Below are 24,435 nucleotides of genomic sequence, written 5' to 3'. Positions count from 1 at the left end.
ACCCACATGCCTATCCATCCACACACCCACCCACCTATACATCCATCCAACCATCCATCCATCTTATCTATCTATCCACCCACACATCCACACTCCTATCCATCTACCCATCTATCCGGCTGGCCATCCATCCATCCACCCACCCACTCTTCTATCCTATCTATCTATCTATCTATCTATCTATCTATCTATCTATCTATCTATCAATCATCCATCCTCCACCCACCCACCTATCCATCTATCCAACCAACCATCCATCTTATCTATCTATCTATCTATCTATCTATCTATCTATCTATCTATCTATCCATCCACCCACCCATCCATCCATGCAACCAACCATCCATCTTATCTATCTATCTATCTATCTATCTATCTATCTATCTATCTATCTGTCTGTCTATCTATCTATCTATCCATCTATCTATCTATCATCTATGATAGTGGTTAAGAACTGGGGAAGATTGTACCCCCAAGGGACACTACGCAATGCCTAGAGACACTGTTGGTTGTCACAGTGGGACAGGGGAGTGGTACTGGCATTTGTTGGTTGGAGACCAGAGATGCTGCTCAGCACCCTACAGTGCAAAGGATGCCCCACATCTGAGAGTCATCCCGCCAGATGTCAGTAGTCCCCAGGCAAAGAAGCCCTGGTCTAGCAGATGAAGTTATCTTAAGAGACTGAATCTTTGCTACCAAAACAGCAGGCTGGGAACACCCCCCAAAAAGCACACACTCTGGCGCAGAGTAGTCCCTAAATCAGCCTGTGTGTCTGAAAAGCTGCAGTTAGAATCACCACGTTCTCACAGTCGCTCGGGCTTCAGGGAAGGTGTTGTTCCTGGGCAAGCACGGCCATATTGCGGCAACTGATTCAGTGGCATTTCTCGCAGGACCTGACCTTTTACAGAAATCCAATATTTGAAAATTCATCTTGCAGACAGCTTCAGAATGTAAGATGTCTCTGCTCCCTGGCTTTGAGAGAGGAAGGTCAGAGAGAGATGATTTGAGGCTCCCCCATCCCACCCAGGTTGTGCTTATATGAGAACCTCTATGCAGAATGTCAGGTGATGCACAGGGGGCGGTGGACAGGTGCTATCGATCCACAGGTGAACACCCTTATGGACAGCCACTGCATCTAAATTGTACCATTCTATTTCATCTTTAAGGGAAGGCATTTCTTTTTTCTTGTTCTTTCTTTTTCTTTTCCTGCCAGCTTACTGTCCCTATTGGCCAATGCACAGACCCAGAGTGACTTGCAGAATTTCCGAGGGACAGAGCCCGAGTCTCTGCTTGGGAAGCTGGCGGCATGGAGCATCAGTTACTAATGTGGTCTAGTGTCTGTGCCCTTGGCCGGGGACTAAGCCCCAGCGGAGTTGGGCAGTTGGATGTCAGAAATGGTGTCTCTCTGAAAATAGCTAAATTAATGCCCAAGGGACTGGCAGAAGTCACAGTGTGGTGAGTATCAGACGGATGGGAGTGAGGCATGGAGAAACTCAGGAGGATGGAGCATGTACTGTGTGGAGAAGAGAGTACTCTATAGCAAGGGAGACAAGTGGAGGAGAAGGATGGGTGCAGAGACCCATTCTTGGAGACATCCCACTTTGCAAGCCCCCATGCCACAAAAGACGCTCTGAGTGTCTCTGTTGTGATCGATTTCAATTCCCGTCCTGTGAAAGAACAGCAAAACCTCACAAGATTGCCAAGAATGTCCAGAATCTGGAAAGGTTTGCATTCTCTGCATGCACGTGAGTGATGAGCATGCATGAGTCCCTGGAAGATGGATCAGTCTCCTGTCACTAATGACCCCAAACTCATGGACTCAAACCAACACACAAGTATTGTCCTGCTGTTCTGGAGGCCAGAAGTCTGAAAAAATGGCTCTCACGGGGCTAAAATCAAGGCTCCGACATGGCTGGGTCTTCCCAGAGGCTCCAGGAGACAATCCTTTTCCCCACCTTCGTGCAGCTTCTAGAGCCGCATTCTTCGTATTCCTTGCTCCCTGGTTCCTTCCTGTAAAACCAGCAGGCTAGTGTCATTAAAACTCTGCTTTTGACATCATGTTGCCCTCTATCCGACCTTCCCACCTCCCTCTTAATGAGGACCATTATTCAGCTAACCATAGGCAGGAAAAAACATTTGCAGAGCAAGTGGTGTTCGGTGGATTCTGGAATAAAATGGGATGGTCAGATGTCCCCCCAGGGCACACACACTGGCTCCCTGTCCAGTCCTTGTATGGTTTATGTCATTAACGTACGATTTTCAGCAACTTGAAGGCATGATTCTCCTACAAACATACCATGAGCTGCATCAAGGATTTTTTTTTTTTTTTTTTAAGTGAGGGAGCTTCGCAAGCATTAAGACATTGATAGAGGTTCTATGGAGGCTGGAGGGGTTGGTAGATACACGGTCAGGACACTGGAATGAGATGCAAAAAAGCAGGTACAAAGCAAATAAATGTCATACAGGCAAAAACCCCATAACTTTAGGGTCATCTCTTCTCTCCAGCAGGCATAACAATAAACTACCCATCATCTGCAAGTTCCCACATCAGTTGGTAAGAGTTGAGCCCTAACCTATAACCAATAGTAATTCATACAATGTTTCAATTGCTGAGGATCAGGTTCCCCCAGATGGTTTCATTCAACAAAAGTTCATGCAGGACATGAAAAAGGGGTATGGTATTTTTCTCTTGCCCATTTCCACAGGCTGCATGATTCTTATTGCCTCTGAGTGTTCCATGTGCCATCTGGTTGTAGGAAAGAAGTAACAGATGCTACAAGTAGGTCCGTATGGTTTCTGCATTGAAATGGTACAAATGACCTTTTTGAGTGTTGGACTGCAACGGATAAGCCCTTCTCTTGTAGACACTGGGTCCTTGGATACAGGCTATGATGCATCTCCTGTTCAGTCCTTAAAATCAGGTGCACACAAACACCAGTCAAGAGTCTTAGAAGGGAAAGTAACAGGTGGCTTGGAGAATGTCCAGTCCAAAGGCAGAGCAGAGAGAGAGGAGGATCCAACTGAGGCCATGCCCCAGGTGCCGGGAGGATCTGGCCGGATGCTGTCAGACCCTGTCCTCCCCTTGCCAGGAAAGACCATGCCTCTGCCAGCTGGAGAGGACCATAGGCCCTACATGTGCATCACCAGATTTGCATGGGTCTTCTCTGCTAGGCAGGTGTCTCCTTCATAGAGAAGTGTAAGGAACAGAGGACAATGTCTTTGCCACATCCCAGGTAGGTGTGGGACATGGGGGCTTCCCATGAGATGGGAAAGGTTTCCCAAACATGGGGTGTCCAGATGCTGGTTGACCTGACTGCACACATGTGCTCATCTACACACCACCAGGTACACCGTTCAGGATTTTACAATCCTCACGTGATTTTATTCCCAAGTAGAAAAAAAAATCTGGTAATGGTATCCAGGTAATGTTTCATTTACAACAGGCTTCTTTCTTTTCTTTGTATTAGGTGAGAGAGAGAAAAATAGTTACTCCCAGTGATATATATATATGTATTTTTTCACATCCCATAAAAGCAACCATTTTAAAGCAAACAATTTAGTTGGATTTAAGTACGTTTATCATGTTGTACAACCAGTACATGTATCTGGTTCTAGAATGTTCTCATTCCCTCAAAAGGAGAGCCCATTCCCGTGAGCAGTCACACCCCATCCCCCTGACAACCACGGATCCACTTTCTGTTTTTATGGATTCGCCTATTCTGGATGTTTCTTATATAAATGGAATCATATGCTATGTGCTATTTTATGTGTGGCTTCTGTCACTTACCATAATGTTGGTTTAGTATCTATAGTTAAAAAAATCACTGAAAAATACTCACGATAAGCCTCTAGATTACATGAAAAGATGCACGTGAGAAGCACAAGGAGGTACCACGACACAGGTAATGGAATAGCTGAACTAAAAGTACTCATCACACCCAGGGCTGGTGAGGGTGTGCTGCAGCTGGGACGCTCACACGTGGCTGGCAGGGATGCAAAATGGCAGCACGTCTCTGGAAAACGGGTTGGCGGTTTCTTATGGAGTTAAGTGTACACTCCATGTGGGATCCAGCAATCCCATTGCTAGGTATTTATCCAAGAGCAGTCACAATGCACGTTCACTGAAAACCTGGATGTGAATGCTGAGACCAGCATTCTGCCTGACTTGCCCCAGAGGGGAAACAACCTAGAGTGGGGAATGGATGAAGCACAGTGGCATGTGCATACAATGGGACACCACTCAGCCACAAAAGGGGAGGGACCATTGTTGAGTGCACAACCCTGTTGCGTGTCAAATGCATATTGCTGAGTACAGGAAGATAATTTCAAAGGGCCAACTACTGCCTGGGGTCATTTATACCATATTATGGAAAAGGCAAATAGAAGGAGAGAAAACAAGAGCAGTGGTTATCCATGATTCTTGCTGGACGAAATGCCAGACTGTATTTTCAGGGGCTTGGGGAGGAGGGAATTGTCCAGGATGATGGAAAAGTTCTGCATCCCACTGGGGTGGTTACATGAATCTGTACATGTGTTAAAGCTTACAGGACTGTACTCCAAGATATGGTGAATGTTGTACTGTTTGTAAAATGTTTAGAAGACCTGCAGGTGTTCAAAAAATTGAAAAGAGAATGACCATATGATCCAGCAATTCCATGACTCGGGTATTTATCCAAAAGAAGTGAAAGCAGGGACTTAACAGATTTTTGTATACTTGTGTTCATAGCAGCATGATTTATGGTGGCCAAGTGGAAGCAATCCAAGCATCCATGGATGGAGGGACGGATGGGTAAATGGCATGTGGACCATGCATGGAATGGAATATGACTCAGCCTTAAAAGGAAGGACATTCTACACCTGCTATGACGTGGATGGACCTTCAGGATATGGTGCTCAGTGATATGAGCCAGACACAGAAGGACAAATCCTGTGTGATTCCACGTATACGGGGTCCCTAGAGGAGTCCCATCCACAGAGGCAGAGAGTAGATGGTGGAGTCAGGGCCTGGGGATGGGGAGTCAGTATTTCATGGGGATAGAGCTTCAGTTTGGGAAGATGGGAAGTTCTGGAAATGGACGGTGGGGATGGTTGCACAACAATGTGAATGTGCTCGATGCCACTGAGCTCTGCACTTAAAAACGGTTAAGACGGCAAATTGTATGCTGTGTGTATTTTACCACAATTTAAAATTAAAAACAATTTTTCTTTGGTTTGAAAACCCCTAGGTGAAAAAAATGTCTTGCTCTACACAGAGCATGCAAAAACGCTCAGAGGGTTAGGACTGTGTTAGTTGCATATATTTTCATGCCATCCCTTTAAATTGTTTATCTGCAGTGGAATACATAACGGGTCCGTATGATGTATTTGTCCACAGACGTGCACTGGGGCATGGGTGAAACGCTCTGCCTGCTGTGTGTGGCATTGGCCCTGAGAGCCCGCAGGAGGGACAAACACCCAGCGTCCCTCCCCAAGTCGGGCCCAGAGCTCATAACTGGGCTGAAAGCAATCCCGGGAAGGTGGCAAAGGAGGAAGGCCAAGTGTGGAGTTGTCAGTTGGTGCTATAGACACTCTTGCCTTGATCTGCTTACATTCCTAATCACGGTTCTTGGGTGGGTATCAGCCCTGCACAGATGTGGAAGCTGCCTTAGAGAGGGGCACCTGGTCAGAGCGTGCACGCTCTCAGGTGGGGCTGGGATGCATGCCCACTAGCCTCTCCCCAGCATCCCAGACGCTCAGCACTCTGAAAATGCCACCCCAGGACACCTCTCCTCTGAAAAGTAAGCAGCAGGGCTCATGGGCTTCTGCGGATCTCAGGGGCTGTTTTAAAAATTTATTTCTTCATTTTTGGTCTGGAAAGAAGCCATAACTCACTTGGAATGTTAATGGGGACTTCAGCTCTGCAATTGTAAAATCTAGTTCACACAGCTTGAAATGCTTGGAACTGCACTGTATTTGGGATGGCTCTGTGGTTCCTCAAAGGGAGCAATTCGACCCCCAGGGGACACCCGCAGATGGTCAAAATGGGGGCTGGCACTGGCATGTGGTAGGGTGGAGACCAGGGACGCTGCTCCACACCCGAGTGCCCAGGATGCCCCACATCAGAGAGTCATTCAGCCCCAGATGTTAATAGTGCTAAGGTAGAGACACCTGTCTCAGCATAACAGATTCTGAATGTCTAGCTGTCCATCTGTCCATCTATCTATCCATCATATCTATGTATCATCTACCTATCCATCCATCCACCCATCATATCTATCAATCATCTACCCATCATATCATCTATCTATCCACCCATCATATCTATGTATCATCTACCTATCCATCCATCCACCCATCATATCTATCATCTATCTATCAATCATCTACCCATCATATCTATATCATCTATCTATCTATCTATCTATCTATCTATCTATCTATCTATCTATCCACCCATCATATCTATGTATCATCTACCTATCCATTCATCCACCCATCTACCCATCATCTCTATGTATCTGTGTATCTATCCATCCACCCATCCATCATCTATCCATCCATCCATCCATCATCTATCTATCTATCTATCTATCTATCTATCTATCTATCATCATCATCATCTATCTATCCACCCACCCACCCATCATCTATCCACCCATCATCTATCTATCCATCCATCATATCTACATATCATCTACCTATCCACCCACCCATCCACCCATCATCTATCTATCTATCTATCCGTTCATCAGGTATGGCAGTGGTTTGCAACCAGAGACAAGTTTTTACTCCCTGGGGGACACTTGCTGATGTCTGGGGACATTTTTGATTGTCACAATTGGGGGGTTGCTTCTGGCATCTGGTGGGTAGAGACCAACACCCTACAGTGCCCAGGATGCCCCACCCCAGAGAATAAACCAACTCAAAATACCAATCTTGTCCAGATGGAGAAGACCTGTTATACCTGGGGGTACCCAATAATATCCTCCCATACAAACTATGCCTATATACGTGTGTCTGTGTATAATTCACAAATTTCACAAATTTGTCTCATGGATACATAATAGCTACACATATATATGCATTTGCATGTGAATACATGAATCAAATTTGTGAAAAACCCAAGGTCTGCCCATATGGTTGTGTTTCCTGTCTGTCCAGATCTCAGGCTGGTGATTTATAAACTGCTGTTCCCACCCAGTTTCTGCTTGGGATCTCCATGTCTCACTAGCTGTTTGTACTGGCTGGTGATGCTTTCGGTCGTTTTCGTCGGGGAATTATTTTGTGTATATAACTTCACCATGAGCCGTTTTTCCTAACACCCAAGGCATGTCCTGAAAGTAAATCCTGTGCTTTCTGACAGTGTCTTGAGTTGCTGTAATCATCTGGGACTGTTTTATAACTCCCTGCAGCCATGAGATGGGCTGCATTTGTGTGGCACCTCTCAGCGTCCTCGATCCTTAGGGAACTGACTGTTGTATTTCACTCCATGTTGGTGCTCGTAAAAACTGCCATGGAAAGAATTTCAAAGTTGTGCAGAAAATGATGAAACCAAACTGGATCCGTTCGTTCCCATTTTGAAGGTTGCTGGAACTCTTCAGTTCATGTGCTCCCCCTTTTCCTCCAGAGGTACCGAGCCAGTGTCTTCCAATGAAGCAGGAGTTTCGCTAGAAGGCAGCATTAAAGCAGCTTTCCTTTGCCAATGATGCCAGAGGGAAGGTCAACGGAATGAAGCAGGAGTTTCGCTAGAAGGCAGCATTAAAGCAGCTTTCCTTTGCCAATGATGCCAGAGGGAAGGTCAAAGAGAAAAAAGTAAAGCTGCCTGCAGCCATTTATATTCATACCAGGGAGGAGAGTCCAACCCAGGGTTTGAAGAAGGAGGATCTGCTTTCACCCCTCGGTGGTTCTGAGACTAGACTGCCCAGATATTACACTTTCTAAATATGCAAGGATGGAAAACAGCATCAGAATAAGGTAGAAATGTCTTTGAAGAGAGGAGGCATGCTTTTCTTCCCGGGACCTTGATTCTACATGTAAATGAATGATTTGACATATTGCAGGATTTTATGTTTGAAAAGCAAGATGTGCCATCGCCGAGGGTATCTTGAGAGCCATGTTCAAAGCACCTGGTGTCCCAACGTCACGCGTGGAAAGAGCACCTGTAATGGTTTGGTGGACAGAGGCCAAGGGGGGCGCTGCAAAACACCTTTGCCCTCTGTTTTTATCCACATTAATGTGAGGTTGGGATCACCTCATTTGCAGGTGTCACAGAGGGTAAATGAGGTGATGCTGGAAATCTCCTGCCGTGACATGTTGGCTTCCCAGCTAGAAATGACACCTCCCCCTCTATGACCCAAACTTGTTTGAAAAGGAAACTAATACCCCACACGCATTATTTTTGACCAGATGGAACCAAAAATCAAATTACCTCGAGGCTTGTTGGGTCTCTATGACAAGACATACCAACCAAACAGCCCACCGGGGGGCTGCTCCCCGCACCTATGTCAAGCTCTTAGTTTAAGCAGACGGGAGTTGGGCATAATCCCTATTCTGGGAGTTGGGTGTAATCGCTATTCTGAGAAACACAGGATGATCTCTCTAGTTTGTGAGAATTGGTAATCATGCTAGGCCAATGTTGCAATCACCTCACATTCTAGACGTCTCCGAAAACATGGGCTTCTCACCCTATTGGAATTCATGGCTCAGAAGAGCTGCCCCAAGGGGGTGATTCCTGAAGCATTCTGTGCATTTGGAGAAAAGAAAAGTGGATAGTCAGCAAAACTCACTCTGTTGCATCGGGCAGTTTGGTGCAATTCAAAGCAATGCATGTGGGCACCCAGTGTGTGCCCAAAAAGAAAAGCATAGTTTTCCTTCGAGGTGCTTTGCATGCTCTTCATAGCAAATATTTTATTGATCTGGGATTCAATTAACCGTTTAAAATGTACATTCAGATGCATTCAGCACATTCACCGTGCTGTGCAACCACCACTTCTACCTGGTTCCAGAACATTCTCATCCTCCAAAAAGGAGACTCTGTCCCCATTAGCAGTCAAGTTCCATCCCTCTCCTGAGCCCTCGGGAACTACTAATCTTTCTGTGTCTATGGATTTAACTGTTCTGCATATTTCATAGAAATGGCATCATATACCATGTGGTCCTTTTGTTCCTGGCTTCTTTCAGTCACGATGTTTTTGAGGCTGGTCCATGGTGTGTGTATGGGTAGTCCATTCCTTTTTCATGGTCAAATAACAATCTGTTGTAGGGATGTATGCTAATGCATTTTTTTAAGTAGGCTTCATGCCCAACCTAGGGCTCAAACTCACAACCCTGAGATCAACAGCTACATGGTCTACCGACGGAGCCAGCCAGGCACCCTGCTAATGCATTTTTAATGTGCTCCCACTATCTTAAAATGAAATCATAGATACTTACACCTATGGACAAATTAATAGTAGCCACATCATGTCCATGTAATGCAATTTATAATAAAATGATAGGCATTTGAACATGTCAATGCTTGCAGATGATGAAGGACTAAGATGCTTGCCTCTGCATGTCAGATCCCCAAGAAGGTGCCAGCTGCAAACAGAGGCTGCCGCAGGCATGCTGCGGTTTGTAATGCAAATGCCATCTGTGCTTCAGCAAATGGTGAACAACCCAACTAAGGATAATCTTGTATTAAGGCAGTAGCTCCTTGCCTGGAAAATTCAAATGATTGCATTTATGAGTCAACAGAATTAAGTTCTAGGCTTGGGTTCATGACATACAAGATGTTCACCTGCATGGACATCTGGCCAGACACTGAGAAGTCACGTGGGCAGGGGGTCACTGTACACTGGGTAACCCTGTCCTGTGCCTTGCAATACGTCTATCATACTGGCCTCCCCCAGTTAAATGTGGAAAGCAGCTTTTTGTTTTGTTTTGTTGCGTTTTGTCTTCAGTGTGCCCTTCTCTACCTTTCCATGAACCACGTAGAGAACAACCAGCATTGAAAACCACTAGGCCATTGGGAAGGAAAGCCAACGCATCAGGTGCACGCGACTTGGACCCAACTCACTATGGTGGCATTACTCACATAGGCAAGATCTTCCACAGCCTTAACTCCCTTCTATTGCCTCCTCTCATGAGTGTGAGGACCATAAAAAGACTCACTGAGGAGCACCTGGGTGGCTCAGTAAATTCGAGTGACTGACTCTTTGATTTCAGCCTAGGTCATGATCTCAGGGCCATGAGATCCAGCTCTGTGTCAGGCTCCACACTCAGCACAGAGCCTGCTTGTCCCTCTCCCTCTGCTCCTCCCCCACACTCACTCTCTCTCTTCTCTCAAATAAATAAATAAATAAAATCTTAAAAAAAAAAAAGACCCAGTGAACATAATAGGACACTCTTTGCCCAAGTCATGGCCAATAGACATTTCACAGTGTAAGTGTAAATCAAAATATTGCACCCTACACATTAAATATATACATTTTTGCTAAGTTATGCCTCAGTAAAGTCAGAAAAATAAAATGAATATTCTCCCCCCAAAAGAATGGTCCTTTTAGTTACCATGCTATGATTTTCTCTAAGATATTTTGAATGAAAACTCATTGAACCACACCTGGCACCATGGTAGACCAGCTGTACCGCGGGGTCTTTGAAGGACAATATAAGTAGTTCTTGGACGAAATAGAGCAAGCAAAATTTTTAATGCATTGCTGGATCCAACGACAGTAAAATTATTATTTTTAATTCTACGTATCTGGGAATTCTTTTTTTTTTTTTTTAAGTAGGCTCCATGCCCAGCATGGAGCCCAACACAGGGCTTGAACTCATGACCCTGAGATCAAGACCTGAGCTGAGATCAAGAGTTGGATGCTCAACCGACTGAGCCACCCAGGCACCTCTCTATCTCGGAGTTTTTAAAACGTTGGTTTGAGGAGGCGCCTGAGTGGCTCAGTCGGTTAAGCGGCTGCCTTCGGCTCGAGTTGTGATCATGGGGTCCTGGGATCGAGCCCCACGTCTGGCTCCCTGTTCAGCAGAGAGCCTGCTTCAGGAGGCTTCTGCCTACTTGTGCTCTCTATCTCTCTGTCAAATAAATAAATAAAATCTTTAAAAAACCCCCAAAAAACAAAAAACAAAAAACGTTGGTTTGAGTAAGCCACGGGCTAAAGAGGAAAAAATGAAGACAAGGACAGCACTGCGTATCTATGAGATGTAGCCCAAGTCAGAAGGAGAAATGAGTGACACAGAAGGCTTCAACTGGACATATGGAAATAAATAAATAAATGGCATCCATGAAATCAGGAAGTCAGACGATATATCCCAGAATGAAGGGAAGAAATTAGGCAACTGAGATAACCAAAAATGATGAATTAGCGATAACCGCACACGTTGGTAAAGCTCTATTCCTGAACCAGAGAACGTCCTTCCTTGAATAGAACCTCAAACTCTTTACTAGGCACAGACATTTGCGCACCGCCCCTTCAGGGCACATGCTGCAAAGCAGGAGGGACTTAAGGGTTTATGTTTGTGCTTTTATGGCGTTTGGTAAAAAGCTGTGGATCTAGGCCCAGTGACTAGGATACTGGTATCCAGATGACGGAAAATACAACTCCAACTATAGCTGACCCTTGAACAATGCGGTGTGAATTTCACGGGTCCACTTAGATGCAGATTTTTTTCAATAAATATAGCACAGTGCTGTAGACGTATTTTCTCTTCCTATGATTTTCTTAATCACACTTTACTTTCTGTAGCTTATTTTTATTGTAAGAACACAGTATATAACACACATATTAATAATATATAATATTATATAATGTTATATATAATATATAATACATATTAATTGACTACGTTATTTGTCAGGCTTCCAGTCAACAGCAGGCTCCTAGTAATTAAGTTTTGGAAAGAGTCAAAAATTATATGTGGATTTTTGAGTGCATAGAGCTGGGCACACCTAGCTTTGTGCTGTTCAAGGGTCAAGTGTAATTTTTCCACTTAAATGACAAATTAAATCCAGAGCTTGCATGCAAAACCATAGGTGCATATATTTATTCCTGAACATTCCTCAAGCACAGTGCATGCATAGGTTTTGTTGTCTCAGCAAACCTGGGTGCAGACAAGATTGTGTTAGCATCATCATTCAGTAGATGAGGCATCAGAAAGACAGAGACCCAAAGGCTTAATGATGGTGCCCAGTGCAAGACTTCACATTCCCAAAGTTCACATCCAATGGGCAATGGGCACGGCATGCCTTCGCTGACCTGTAGACCAATCCAAAAAGCTTCCCTCATCTTGCCTCCCAACCTGTTCCACCTTGGAGGGGGCCAAGTGCACCTTGTATGGTTGTATTTCCAAACAGCCAAAACGAGAGGCGCCCATGCCACCCGTTCATGATACAGAAACCTTCAGCATCTAGTTGGCATCCAGAGCTTGTGTCCTACATGGACCAGCCTTTGCTGAGCTCACTCTTCCTTGTTAAAAGTCTCTGCTATCCTATACAGTGAAATCTCCAGATTCCAGGGATTAGGACCTAATATCCATGGAGGCCATTATCAGTCCACCACAGACCTCGAGCTCCCTTGGGACAAGAGCTAGGTCCCGCTCAACTTGAGTGAGTCTGTGTTTCCTCAGAGCCTGGCTTGGTAGAAATGAATGAATGAATGAATGAATGAATGAATGAATGAATGAATGAATGAAGTGGTCCTGCCCATTGCTGAACCCAAACCAAACTCACTGTTGCTACACTGAAGGAACAAAAGAACAGCTTTACTGAGAAGAGAAACACATGCATCTTGAGTCCAACTACTGAATCAAGTCTTGCCCGTGGATGGAAAGTCGTCACCCTGGCGTGGGCACAGAGACCCTCGTGGCTCCCCTAACATGAGTGACAAGCTTAACCCCAGAATTCCCAGTGTCTGCCAAGCCATGGATTCAACTTTACTCACCCAGAGATCCACATGATTTCTCCAGCTGCTGGGAAGTGTCTCCAAGCACCAAGGAATTTACAATCACATGTCGAGGGTGCCTGCTAACTTCTCCAGAACGATGTGCTTTTGTTTGTTTGTTTTTTGTTTTTTTCCCTCTCTTTCTCTCCCAGAGAGGAACAGCAACATAAGGGCTGTCATGTAACAAGGAGGAACAATCTGAGGCCAGGGTCCTACAAGGTTCAAATTGTTCTTGGAGTGCGTCTTCTCAGCTTGGGGATTGGCGGCATCTGTCAAATCCTGGCCTGCTTGTTTTCTCAGTGATGGAGGATGTCAGCCTGGCCAGGAGTCATTCTACCACACTGTCCTGAGCCTCTACTTGGAAAGTACCTTCATCATAATGATAACAGTTGCTGGCACTTATGTATGACAGCTTCAAGCTGTAGTATGGTCTTTGATGACATAGAAATGCTCCCAGGTTGGCATCTTCCAGAATTCAAGATTCTGCTTTTTAGTGCAGAGTCCTGGCTGTTCAGAAAATCAGATGAGGCACATCTTGATTATGATTCTAGTTCTAAAAGACATTAGTCTGGGCTCTAGCGCTTTAGTGGAACATCTGAACAGTCCGAGGAAGTGCCAGCACTCAGGGCTGGAAGTTGCAATCTCAATATGTCTGGCTCAGGTTGGGTCTTGAACTTGGTTGAACAAGAGGATGGCTTGAGAAGCTCTACAGAAATGCTGATGTCCAGAGGAATTAACTCTGGAATGCTACTGAGGGTGGGGATGAGCAACAATCATTTTCAGATGCTCCCCCAGTGGGCAACCAAAACCCATCAACTTAACTAGAACTTCAGGGAGATTATCAGCATTTTTATTGAGAAGATTTGTTTAGGGTTTACCACCTTGGCCAAGAAAAGACAGAGAACTCTGTCACTAAAAGAGAATCTATCACAGGCATTCTCAAATATCCCAAACCAGAGCAATGACATTCCTTTGTATTTTATTAAGTTCCCATTAAGTCATGCTCCATTCCAGAAGGAGAGCAGATTCTTAAATTCCTTCACGGTGCCACTGCATCCATCCTGGAACAACCAAGAGGCAATCTATAAAGCATCTGTCCTTGCATCCAGTGTGAACCCCAAGCGGGAAGAGCTGCTGGCTGTGATGCCAAAGCATGCATGTGCCCAGAGTTGACATCAGGTTTGGGTCCTCGGTAAGATTCTGTCAGTTGAGGGAATGGATGATCAGCTGACCAGCAGTCACTGTTCTGGAAATTCAGAGTGCAGCAACACACACACAGTGTCCTTTACACTGCATTTCAAGTGGATAGTCTGTCCACGTTGGAATTGAGAACATCCTCAGAGAAAGGACTGAGTCTTCCTTGCCTGACTGGTGGGTGAGTAAGGGTGAGCCCTGAAGTCAAGGATGGTGCCCAGTAAACTGCGGGAGACACTCAGAACCATAGGGAACTGTATGAGTTTCCTGTAACAAATTCCTATCAATATGTTGGTGGCTTAAAAACTGCAGGAATTCATCCTCCCCCAACTCTGAAGACCAGAAGTCTGAGATCCAGGCAGGGCAGGGCTGAGATTCAGGTGAGGCAGGGCTGCTGAGATCCAGGTGGGGCAGAGCTGTGCTCCCTCCAGAGGAAGGTCCTTCCTGCCTTTTCCCGCTTCTGGGGGCTCTAGGTGTCCCTGGGTTTGTGGCCACGTCCCTCCTGTCTCTGTCTCCATGGTCACATGACCTCTTCCTATTTTATAATCAAATCTCCCTCTACCTGTTCTGATACGGAAACTTGTGATTACATTGAATGTAGCTAGATAAGCCAGGATGATCTCCTCATCCTAAGATCTTGATTCCATTGCAAAGATTATCTTTCCAAGTAGAATCACATGCAATGGTTCTGGGGGGTGAGCACGTGGAGGTATCTTTTGGAGGGGGTCATAATTCAACTCCTAGAGAGACCAACTGGATATAATTCCAAAGACCCTCCACCTCTGTCCGACTGCCAGTGCATGGACCACCCTTCATGTTCCTAGCAGACAAGCTGCCTCTGCTTACAGATATGGGAGGAACCAGAAAAAAATGTCCAGCTCAGGTGGGCTCTGATGAACTGTGATCAACACCCATGACTGGGCATCAAATATGTTTATGGCTACTTCAGTACTATGGTTTAACTATAATCAGGCCCTACAGATGTGTCTAGGAAGGATGCCAAGAGAAAAGTTAACTGACATTCTGAGTGGGGAAAAACCCAGGAGAAGGTCATGTATGGCAATGTGATGGTGAGGGGGAAATCAGGGCCCATTCCTTTACCTTTTGCCCAAAACAAATAGTGAGCAAAGTCAGGAACATCCTTCCTTGTCCCACAGGATGTTGTACTGAGTGATTACAGACCCTTCTCCTCATTCCTGTCCTGTAGAACCCCCCTGGGAATTGCCATCCAGACCCCTCTCCTGGTCCCTGTCCTACCGAGCTCCATGGTTGGCTGCTGACCAGACCTCTCTCCTCATTCCTGTCCTACAGAACCCCATAGGGAATGCTATCTAAGACCCCTCTCTTTCTCCTGTCCTACAAAAACCCAGGGTGAGTGGTTTACAGACCCCTCTCCTAGACCCTGTTCTATAGAACCCCATGGGGATTGCTGTCCAGACCCTTCCCTCCTCCCTGTCCTACAGAACCCCATGGGGAGTGCTATGTAAGACCCCTCTCTTCCTCCTGTCCTACAAAAACCCAAAGTGACTGGTTTACAGACCCCTCTCCTCGACCCTGTTCTATAGAACCCCATGGGGATTGCTCTCCAGACCCTTCCCTCCTCCCTGTCCTACAGAACGCCATGTTGAGTGTCGACCAGACCCTTCTACTCATCCCTGTCCTACAGAACCTCATGGTGAGTGCTGTGCAGACTCCTTTCCTCATCCTTGTCCTATGGAACCCCATGGTGAGTGCCGATCAGACCCTTCCCTCCTCCCTGTCCTACAGAACCCCATGGTGAGTGCTGTGCAGGCCCTTCCCTCATCCCTGTCCTACAGAACCCCATGGTGAGTGCTGTGCAGACCCTTCCCTCCTCCCTGTCCTACAGAACTCCATGGGGAGTGCTGTGTAGACTCCTCTCTCATCCCTGTCCTACAGAACCCCATGGTGAGTGCTGTGCAGGCCCTTCCCTCCTCCCTGTCCTACAGAACTCCCTGGTGAGTTCCATCCAGACCCGTCTCATCCTGTCCTAGAGAACCATACAGGGAATGCTGTCTGGGACCCTGTCCTCCCACCCATTGCACAGAATCCCTGACACGTCTGGTTATATTCGCATGACTCACGGGCTTGAGCCCATGACAGCAACTCTGGGGACTACAGGTAGCACCCAGGACCAGGTCACTCTCAAAGTGTGGAGTAGAATATGAGTTGTCACCTGAGCCTTAACCCAACAGACTGAGGAAGGCTCATGTCTCTGTTTCACAGACCCAAGAGTCAAACCTGGGTGTCCGGAATAATGGGTGAGTGGAAGAACAAAGGGCACAGGGGACCCTGAACCCTCTACAGCTCCAGTGGTTCATACTCCCTTGAAAGAGCTTGCCTCACCTGGAATGTGTCTCCCCAAACCTGGTCCCTGCCCTGTGCTCAACAAGGAAGACTGCACAGTTGGGTTAGGCAGCATTTAATTGTTCATAGCACTTGTAGCAATTTGGCAGACAACTTATGGCTCGGGACCACCTACTTGGGAATTACATTTAATGTTCCTTTTGGTCCTTGACTTCCTGCAAAGGCATGACAGCAGACAGGAGACCTCTGGGGACACAGCCCCAAAGGCAGGCAGCTATGAAAAATGCGGGCACGGGGATCTGTCACAGACCTGTGTTTGGTGGACTGAAGGCAAGGTCTTCCCCGACGTGGCAACTACCCCGAGAAGGTGTCCTGGGTCATGTCAGTGATGCCGGTCATCTGGCAACTCCTGGCCCACAGTTCTCTTTGAAGATCTAGATCATACGTGATCTTGAGAGACTTGGTCTCTTTCTCATTGTAAAGGTAGCGGCCGCCAATTCCTTCCAGGTCCGGGGTGACCGCTGCATAGACAGATGTCCAGGCTCCCTCATCTGGAGTCTGTGGGGAGAAGGAAGAAGGCCAGTATGCATCAGTGTTCAGAGTAGAGCGCATGGGATTCTCAGGACCCCCACTGATGTTGTTGGGCTAGACACAGCACGCTCACCACCGGGGTCGGGAAACTCAAGCAGAAAGCCATGTGTACAACCTAGGCGAGCTGATGGGTTAATCCATTTCCATAGGCAAAAATGCGTATTAAAATCCCTGATGTGGACAGTCAAGTTCTGCAACTCCCGATGAAGCCATAACGCGTATGAACTGGCTCAAAGGGGATGAATGCTGAGCCTCTGTGTTAAAGCAACACTAGCTGGCAACCGGGTGAAATGTGACCACCTTGCAGAAAGGTTCTTGGCGTCAATGCAGCACGGTGAGCTTCCCGTGGGGATGGAAGAGTTCCCAGGCTATGGTCACTGCTTAGGGGGAAAGCAAAGTCCAAGTAGAAGCTTGAAACGTAGAGAACACATGGGGACTGGAACTCTTGTTCCGACGGAATGCGGCAATGTGTGAACACGACACACTCTGCATTCTGGGGTGGGTGTCTGAGTGACCAGTGGGTTAGCATGGTCAGTGGGTGCCAGTGAGCTAGGAGGAGCTCAAGAGATTGGAAATGGTGGGAACTGAGGCATCTCCGTCCAGGGCTGTGATTCCAGATCCAGAAACCAACAGAATTTCCCCCTCGCTTCTTATTGTCAGGATAAAGACTTTTTCAAGAGCTTATCTTGTTTAATCTTGTGGAAATCTGCTCAATCTGCCCCATCCACTCTAGAGCTTCTTATGTGTCTCTCTAAGTCTACACAGCTGACCCCTGAACAAAACAGGTTTGAACTGCGTGCGTCCACTTAGATGCGGATTTTTTCGGTAAAGGTAGCACAATCCCGTAAATGTGTTTTCTCTTCCTTAGGATTTTCTTAACCACGTTTTCTTTGTCTGGCTTATTCTATTGTGATAATCCAGTGCATAATACATGCAACGTACAAAATATGGGTTAATCTACTGTTTATGGCATCAGTAAGGCTTCTAGGCAATAGTAGGCTATGAGTAGTGAAGCTTTGGGGAGTCACAGTGATACCTGGATTTTCAGCTGCGTGGGGGGTTGGCATTCCCATGCACACACACTCATATGCACACACATACTTCTATGCATGCATGCACATTCACAATCATACACATAAACTCACATGCACACATGTATTCACATGTATAGGTACTCACACACACTCATATACTCACATGCACACACACATACTCATACCCACATACATGCATATTCACATACATACATATATACTCATACACACTCATACTCACATGCACACACACATACTCATACCCACATACATGCATACATTCACACACATACATATATACTCACACACACTCATACATGCACACACACATACTCATAGCCACATACATGCATACATTCACACACATACATATATACTCATAGACACTCATACTCACATGCACACACACATACTCATAGCCACATACATGCATACATTCACACACATACATATGTACTCACACACACTCATATACTGACGCACACACATACATTCTCACACACATACTCACACACACACATACTCATGCACATGCATATGCTCACATGGACACACACATATACTCATATGCACACACATTCTCACACACATACTCACACACACATACTCATGCACATGCATATGCTCACATGGACACACACATATACTCATATGCACACACATATGCTTATAGGCACACACACGGATGCACACATACACACCGACGTACCCACGCACACATTTACACACAGACATACACACCGTCACCCAAGCTGGCAGGCAGCTCTGCTGACATACAAAGGGGTAGAAAAAAAGAGCTGTTTCTTGGCTATAATGCATCTTATGGAGAATTAATCACATCCACTTACCCAACTATCATGTGGTTAAATACATGATAGATGCTAGGTTTCAAAATGCAACCGCTGATCGTTTGTAGAACATTTCAAAGCCTTGGGCTTATAATGAAGACGGAAATGAGATTTCATTTGTATTCTTTAATTCCTAAATGTTTTGACAGCTCATGAAATAGATGCTTTTATTCATTTATTTCACATTACATCTCATATCACATCCTAATCATCACCGATCAGAGCAATTATAGGTTGTGCCCATGCAAAAGGAAGGGTGCCATGATAAATGCTGAGATACACATGTGTATGTATAAACATGCACACATACACATGCTCACATGCACTCACACACTCATCCACATGCATGCACATGTGCTCACAGACTCACCCACATGCACACACACACATGCTCCCATGCACACATATATGCTCACACACACATGCTCTCACATGCACTCACCCACACATATAGTCATACACACACACAAGCTCACATGCACACACACATATTCACCCACGTGATGCACACTAGCCCACGTGCACACACAGGTGCTCACTCACAAGCTCTCACACACAGTCACAGACATTCGCACACACACGACTTTAACCTTTGGGAATTTATCTGCATTCCCTGGAGGTGGAGGAGACACCCAAGAATTTCAGGACCTGGGTTCAAATTTCTGTGTCACCACCCGTTAACTGTGAGATCTTCACTGAATCATCGTCCCTCTTAAGCCTATTTCCTTTCTCGGAAAACAATAATTGTAGAAGTAGTTTTCCCACACAATTGTCAGGGAGAAACGCATGACATCTTACGAGGGAAAGGCTTTTGGCAAATATAAACACAATTGCAAATGATAAACAGTAAGCACAACAGGGGTGACCATATTGTGTGCTGGGCATTGTGCCAAGCACTAACACCCATTGTACGGATGAGGACCCGAGGCTCAGAGAAAACTTGTCTTTTCCCCAGGGCACACAGCTGGTGGGTGGAGGAGCTAGGATTCGAACCCAGGGCCACCAGCTCCCTGGTCAACATCCTCACCCATAGCATGTGCTGACTTCTCCAAGAAATGACTCTAGAGGCTGGGAGATGTAGGCAGGAGAGTGGGTTTGGGGAGACTTCTGAGTCCAAGTGAGCTCTTGCAGCAAGAAATGTCTCATGCAGGGAGAGAGCCACCAGAGCCGCTTAACCAGAGGGAAGAATGTCCACGGGGCACAGCTCCTGCCTCTGTCTGGGCAGCAGGCTTCCTGCTGAGCTGGAAGGCTGAACATCAACATCAACAATGCCTGAAATGAGCTGGACTATGTCCCCCCAAATCCGTATGTTGAAGTCCTCACCCCCAGGACCTCAGAACGGGGCTGTGTTTGGAAGTGGGGATCTTTAAAGAGGGGATTAAGGTAAAATGAGGTTGTTGGTGTGGACCCTAATCCAACAGGACTTGTGTTCTTATAAAAAGAGGGGATGAGGACACAGATACCCCCAGAGGACGACCACCTGAGGACACAGGGAGGACACAGGATCTACACGCCAAGGAGAGAGGACTCAGGAGGAACCAGCCTTGGCCCCGCCTGGATCTCAGACTCCCACCCTCGGCCCCGCCTGGATCTCAGACTCCCAGCCTCCAGGACTGAGAGACAACGAAGGTCTGTTGTTAAAGCCACCCCGTCTCTGGTACATTGTCATGGCAGCCCGGACAGACTAATTCAATGTCCAAATGATTCCTCTTCTCCGACTGGGAATGTTAGCCTATGGAGGGCTGCAGCTGTGCACACACACCTTTTCCAGGGAACAGCTGCTCATACCTCTACTCATCTGCTGCATTCAGACTCATGGGAGGGACATGCTCAGGTTCTGCCAGATAGACCTAAGACCAGCAAAGACCCCAACAGACAGGAGATGCTTCTTAAATATGTGTCCAGTGAAGGCATATGTCCTATTATAGACTGAATGTGCACGCCCCTTCCCTCCAATTCATATGTGGAAGCCCTAACCCTCAATGGCATGGTATTAGCAGGCGGAGCCTTTGGGAGGTGATTACGGTTACATGAGGTCATGAGGGTAGGAGCCCCCATGATGGGACTGGTGTCCTCATAAGAAGAGGAGGAGACACCTCTTCCTCCCTCCATCACGTGAGGACACAGACAGATGGCCATGCATGTCCAGCAGAGAGGTCCTGGGAGAAACTAGTGCTGGCCACGCCTGGATCTCAGATTTTCAGTCTCCAGCCTATGAGCAATAAGTACCTGTTTTCAAACATCTCCAGTCTGTGGGATTCTGTTAAAGCCACCCAAGCTGATGAATACATGTCCCAACACCAAGATCTATATTTGAATGACGCTGTGTTCTAGGTTATGAAAAAAACCACAGAGAAGAGACAACCACTTGTTTTTCCCTGAATCTCTCTGAGCTAGAACCCTGCACACCACAGTCAGTGGGAGCATGAGAAACACCTGCACCATACACTTCCTTTTTCTACTCCTTCTCTCTTTGCTTACTTTTCCTTTGTTTTTATTTGTTTTTATGTTATCACCTGTCGTCTTGCACCTGTGGCTCATGGTGCAGCGAACCACCATTGCTGGGCACCCGGTCATAGGCTGGATGTCCCCAGGGAGCCACCATACATATACACTGACAAGGAAATCCACGTGGGTTAACTGCTAAAGGGGCCGGCATAGAGCCCTGCTGCTCTCAAAGATCTTTTGCACTGTGATTCTTCCTTACTAACTCAACGCTTCATGTAGGGATGCCATGTTGGCAAAAAGGCAAGATCAAAAGGCTTCCTCTCCTGTGACCTCTACAGTCCGTCCTTGCATGGTGAACATGTAGATGATATTTCATGACTAATAAGCTCAAGCTTGGGGATGTTCATTCCAAGCAAAGAGAGTTATTAATCCTTTCTTCTTCCTCGGGATCACTGCTTGGGTCATTCGGTGATGAAACTTCACGTCCTAGAGAAGCTCACTGGAGCCCATGACCTGCCAAGAGCTCCAGGCTCATGAAACTCCAACACACTAATGATCGCCAACCAGAACAGGTTAATGAGGCAGAACCTCTAGCTTAATTTGCCAAGGAGTATCAGTAGGAACACAGTTGATGAAATTCAAAGCTGCTCTTGTCTAACAAGAAAATGGACATTTTGTGCTGGTTTCTATAACCACGCTCCCCTATCAGAGTTTTCTAAGCTGAGCATGAAATTCCACAACTTATTCACTGTTTGTTTTTTTGTTTTGTTTAATTCATCTGTAGATGAATTACCAATTCATTACCAATTCATGGACAATTACCAAATTGTCTCCTCTAGGAAAGTACCTGGGATCCAGGTACTCAGCTGTGTTCAAAAATGTCTGGGAGGGGCGCCTGGGTAGCTCAGTCATTAAGCGTCTGCCTTCAGCTCAGGTCATGATCTCAGGGTCCTGGGATTGAGCCCCGCATTGGGCTCCCTGCTCAGCGGAGAGCCTGCTTCTCCCTCTCCCTCTGCTGCTCCCCCTGCTTGTCCTCTCTCTCTGTGTGTCTGTCTCTGTCAAATAAATAAATAAAAAATCTTTAAAAAAATGGGAATTCAGGTCCATGATGATAAGCATCATGGAGACAAACTGGAAAGTATCTAATTAAGATGGATATGCAGAAAGACCCAAATCAGCTGTTTTTTTTCTCTCTCTCTCTCTCTCTGGCCTCAAGGAGAACCAAGGGCAGATGACCAGCTTCAAATTAGTGCACCTGCAGATCTACTGAACCCCCCAGCAAAATTTGATCATCTGTCCCTGTGCAGTTGTAGTTGAGATGATCTGTCTTCCAGCTCATTCCCGGGATGATGAAGCGTGTTTCCTGGGTGCTGGGTGCAGAAAAATCAGTCGGCTTCTGAATAGATAAGAAGGTCCTCTAAACAATGCTCCCTCTGGCATAAATAACATATCCCATTTTATCTACAGCTTGTAAAAAAAATAAAAAAAAGATCATCCTTAAAGATTTGTAAGATGTCTAAAATGTGAAACCGAACCCAAGAGTGGATGTGTTGCTTTTATCAGAGGCAGGAGGACCACTAAAGAACCAGATGTCCGCTGGGAGACCAGGGAAGAGGGCTCCGTGTATTTATAGTTAAAGGTTTTCTCTGCATGAAGCCACGGCTGGAGTTGGAAGCTATGCACCCCGTTTCAATTCGATTCAGCACAACAAGTGTTTATTAAATGCTCACCAATGTCTTGTGGGCTCTTGGGGCAAAGAAAGGCAGTTTTGAAAATAACCCCCACCACCATGGAGCTGACAATAGGCAGGGACTATGGGTTGACGGTTGGGCACAAGCGTGTGAAAAAAAATAATAAAATAAGAAGCACACTTAGTAGAAAGAGGATGGAATTTGAAATGTGCTATTTAAGAGCTGCAAGCAATGTATGGTTGGAAGGAAACATGAATGCCTTATAATTACATAATTACATAGGGCTTTACAGTTTTGGAAATGCTTTCACATATATTATGTTAGCAATTTTCACAACAATCTGATGAGATATTATTATCCAGAATTAACAAATTACCAAAGCAAGAGGCATCGCAGAGGGTGGGAAGAAGGAAGGGGTGGCCAGATCTTGGTTCCTCCAGAGACCTCTCCATCTTGGTCCTTAATCTGCCTCCCTATAAGCCCATCCATCTTGGTCCTTAATCTGCCTCCCTATAAGCCCATCCCCCATGCCAATAGCTTCCTTTCTCATCTCCTTCCCTATCTTCACCTTTGAAATGAAAACCTGACCTCGCTCTCCTTTGAGCCACGGACACATTTATGGCAGCCCAGTTGGCATTGGAATTAAACACCCTACTTACCCACCTCAAGGTCAAGCATCCCCAAATCCCCACCTGGGCATTTCCCATCACCCCATCTCTTGGATAGGCACCACCATTACCTTCACTTTCCTGAGTGATAAACCCCCGAATTATCCTTGAGTCTTTATTTATTCACGTCCCAGAGTCAACCAGTCAAGATGTCTTAATTTTATCTCTGGACTAGTTTTTGGAAGGATTTTCCTCCCTCTTCACCACGCCCAGTAGCACCTCCACCACTGCAATGGTCTGAAAGCTGACCCCAGGTGCCCCCATGTCCTGCAGTCCATTGGATGCTCTGTAGGCTGGATGGGTCTGATCCTGTAACCTTCTCACTGACATTTCTCAACAGGCACCCAGCCCTAACATCCTAAGGTGGCCATTGCTTCTAACACATGATAAGCTTCTCTCCTTGTACACCTGAAATAGGGCTGGGAACAGCTGCTCTTGGGAGAATTGAGACACGGGTAGCTCAGATCATTTCCCAGTCTTGGGTTCAGATGGGGGACACAGCTAAGAAAGAGGTGGTGTCAGTTTGACCACCCACCATCTTGAACTACTTTCTGCATCACATATAGTTCCAGCATTGCTCATGGACCCTGGCCTAGCCTTCAGTCCACCTTCAGAGGCTCCATCCCCAGCAAAGCCTTCTCCTCCTGCCCCAACACGAGGGAAGACTACTGCCACCATATTTGTCCTTTTGTCACTCATGAAACGCTCAAAGTCAAACCGAGCGA

General features: G+C 46.2%; 1 protein-coding gene across 6 annotated transcripts in view; it reads right to left on the bottom strand.

The window, feature by feature from the left end:
- LOC115944477 (polyprenol dehydrogenase) overlaps positions 1-24,435 on the bottom strand; it is a 238,927-nt gene that overhangs the window by 72,758 nt on the left and 141,734 nt on the right. For 2 of the 6 annotated variants that reach the window (XR_014141435.1, XM_081809255.1), the window contains exon 7: positions 16,741-16,988. Coding sequence is in view for 4 of the 6 variants with exons in the window: in XM_081809255.1 (XP_081665381.1) it covers positions 16,785-16,988 (204 nt within the window). In the remaining 2 variants the exon portion in view is untranslated. Of the gene's footprint in view, positions 1-8,383; positions 13,973-16,529; positions 16,989-24,435 lie in introns of those variants that run through there. The other 4 variants (XR_014141434.1, XM_081809253.1, XM_081809254.1 and 1 more) reach the window with 4 other exon arrangements.

Source organism: Leptonychotes weddellii, chromosome X, assembly GCF_054177405.1.
Source record: "Leptonychotes weddellii isolate Sample4059 chromosome X, ASM5417740v2, whole genome shotgun sequence".
In the NCBI taxonomy this organism is placed as follows: domain Eukaryota; kingdom Metazoa; phylum Chordata; class Mammalia; order Carnivora; family Phocidae; genus Leptonychotes; species Leptonychotes weddellii.
Note: the sequence above shows the minus strand (reverse complement) of the source record. Positions and strands in the feature narration are given on the sequence as shown.